Source organism: Neopelma chrysocephalum, unplaced genomic scaffold (genome assembly GCF_003984885.1).
Source record: "Neopelma chrysocephalum unplaced genomic scaffold, ASM398488v2 Primary Assembly neopelma1_188196, whole genome shotgun sequence".
In the NCBI taxonomy this organism is placed as follows: Eukaryota; Metazoa; Chordata; class Aves; order Passeriformes; family Pipridae; genus Neopelma; species Neopelma chrysocephalum.
In genome coordinates, this window is record NW_020939296.1 from 1 (window position 1) to 2,113 (window position 2,113).

Consider the following 2,113-nt stretch of genomic DNA (forward strand, 5'->3'; position numbering starts at 1 on the left):
AGGCACCTTCAAGATCCTCTAGTTCCATCCCCCTGCCATGAGAAGGCCCAGTTTTTTGTTGACTATTAGGTCTTTAATACTTCTGTGGTAGCATTGCTCCTTTAAAAACAAGTTTTAGCTTCAGCGAGTAAACTAGACACCTTTGGGGACACTGTTGTCACTAAAGAATTTAGAAAGCTGAAAGGCTTTCTAGGGATCCCTACCCCATTGCCCTCACTCAGACAACCTTCAAAGACCACTCATCTTGCCTGGGACTGTGTCCACCCAAGCTGGATGCCACAGACAAGGTAACACCAACTTTCAGCTCTTCAGGCTGAGATGACAACTTGCAAGAATTCAACAGTTTGGATTCATACCTTTGAAGCTTAATGCCTACATTTTTCCTTTTACACTAGGGAGAGGTGGGTCACATTTAGATTGGGACTGTGGCAATGCAAGCTTGCAAATGTTTTTGAACTGCAAAACAGACACCTCCCACTCTGTAGAAGGGGGTTGCAAAGTTGACTAAGTTCCAGCTTTCTCTCTCTTCCAGGGAAACCTCGGTCTCCTTTCCTGAAGGAAAGACAAGATGCAGAGGCACAACCTCTCAACAGTGTCCGAATTCATTCTCATTGGCCTTTCTGATGCTCCACACGTCCGTTTGCTGCTCTTTGTGCTCTTCCTGACCATTTATTTGGCCACCCTGGCAGGCAACAGCACAATCCTCATTGCTGTCAGCACAGACCCTTGCCTGCACAACCCCATGTACTTCTTCCTCAGCAACTTATCCTTGCTGGATATCTTGTGTCCCACTATCACCGTGCCCAAGATGCTGGGGGCCCTGTTGCTTGACAACAAGGGCATTTCCTTCAAGGGATGCCTCTTCCAGCTCTTTTGCCTCATTCATGTGGTAGGCACAGAGATCTTCCTCTTGGCTGTCATGGCCTATGACCGCTACGTCGCCGTGTGCCACCCCCTCAAGTACCTGAGCATCATGAGTATGAAGCTGTGCGCTCACCTGGCCATTGGCACCTGGCTGGTAGGCTTTTGGAACTCCCTCCTGCACACCTCTTTGATTTTTACCCTGCTTTTTTGTGACTCCAACCAAGTGCACCATTATTACTGGGACATTCCTCCTGTGCTGGGCCTCTCCTGCTCGTCTACTTGGAGCAGGGAACTGGTGATTCTGGCAGTCGCTGGGGTGCTGGGGAGCGGCGCCTTTGTGCTCACTCTCATCTCTTATCTCTACATCCTCCTGGCCATCCTGGCCATGAACTCCTCGCACAGCAGGCACAAAGCCTTCTCCACCTGTGCTTCTCACCTGGCCGTGCTTTGCCTTTTCTATGGCACCACCATCTGCACCTACGTGCGCCCTTCCTCCACCTACTCCCCTCAGCGGGACAGGATCGTTTCCATGCTCTATGGAATCCTCATCCCCCTGCTCAACCCCATCATCTACAGCCTGAGGAACAAAGAGCTGAGACGTGCCCTAAGGACAGGGATCACCCAGCTGACAACTGCTTTCACAGCACAACAACACCTTGCCCAGTCTCGGCTGTCCTCTGCAGCTCCAGCAGTTGGATAGGAACTGCAGCTTCTCACTGACCTTCCAAAAATTAGTTGCTGCAAGCCAGGCTCATTTTTCAGGGCTCAAAAGTCCTCCTTGGGGCTCAAAACTCCTTTTCTGGGCTCCCTGTGCAGTTAGCAGGGAGAACTGTGCACCTCCAGAGGGCCAACTGGATGGCACAGCTTTAGGTCATTGGCACAGCAGGAGAAGACCTCCGTTGGGAAGGTTTTTCTCCCCTGAGCACACAGGAAGTTTAGGTCAGAGCACACAGGTGTTGCATGCACATTTTACAGCCTCGATGCTGGCAACTGGTACTGGAGGCACACTTAGATATACATCCCTCTGTCCTAAAGCAGCTTATAGGGCTGCTGCCTCTTCCTGACCATCTGGCTCCTGCAAGGCCCTTCTGGGAGATTGGAAGGGAGGAAATGGTTGGAAATGGATGAGCAGAAATATGGGAGTGCTGTGCAGTCTCCTCTGATCACTGTGGATATCAATGTGTGCCAATGAGAGTCTTTAACTTTGGGAAAGACCTCCAAGATCATCAAGTCCAACCTCTGAGTGACA

The 2,113-nt window shown here is 50.7% G+C and overlaps 1 protein-coding gene across 1 annotated transcript; it reads left to right on the plus strand.

The window, feature by feature from the left end:
• Positions 1-529: 529 nt before the first annotated feature.
• On the plus strand, positions 530-1,564 carry LOC113963065 (olfactory receptor 5V1-like). Its single transcript, XM_027673857.1, has one exon. It carries the CDS (start codon positions 569-571, stop codon positions 1,562-1,564), a length of 996 nt encoding a protein of 331 aa, XP_027529658.1. The 5' UTR covers positions 530-568.
• Positions 1,565-2,113: the final 549 nt, after the last annotated feature.

Coding starts and splice junctions, on each gene's coding strand:
- LOC113963065 (XM_027673857.1), top strand. CDS start 569: ATGCAGAGGCACAACCTCTCAACAGTGTCCGAATTCATTCTCATTGGC.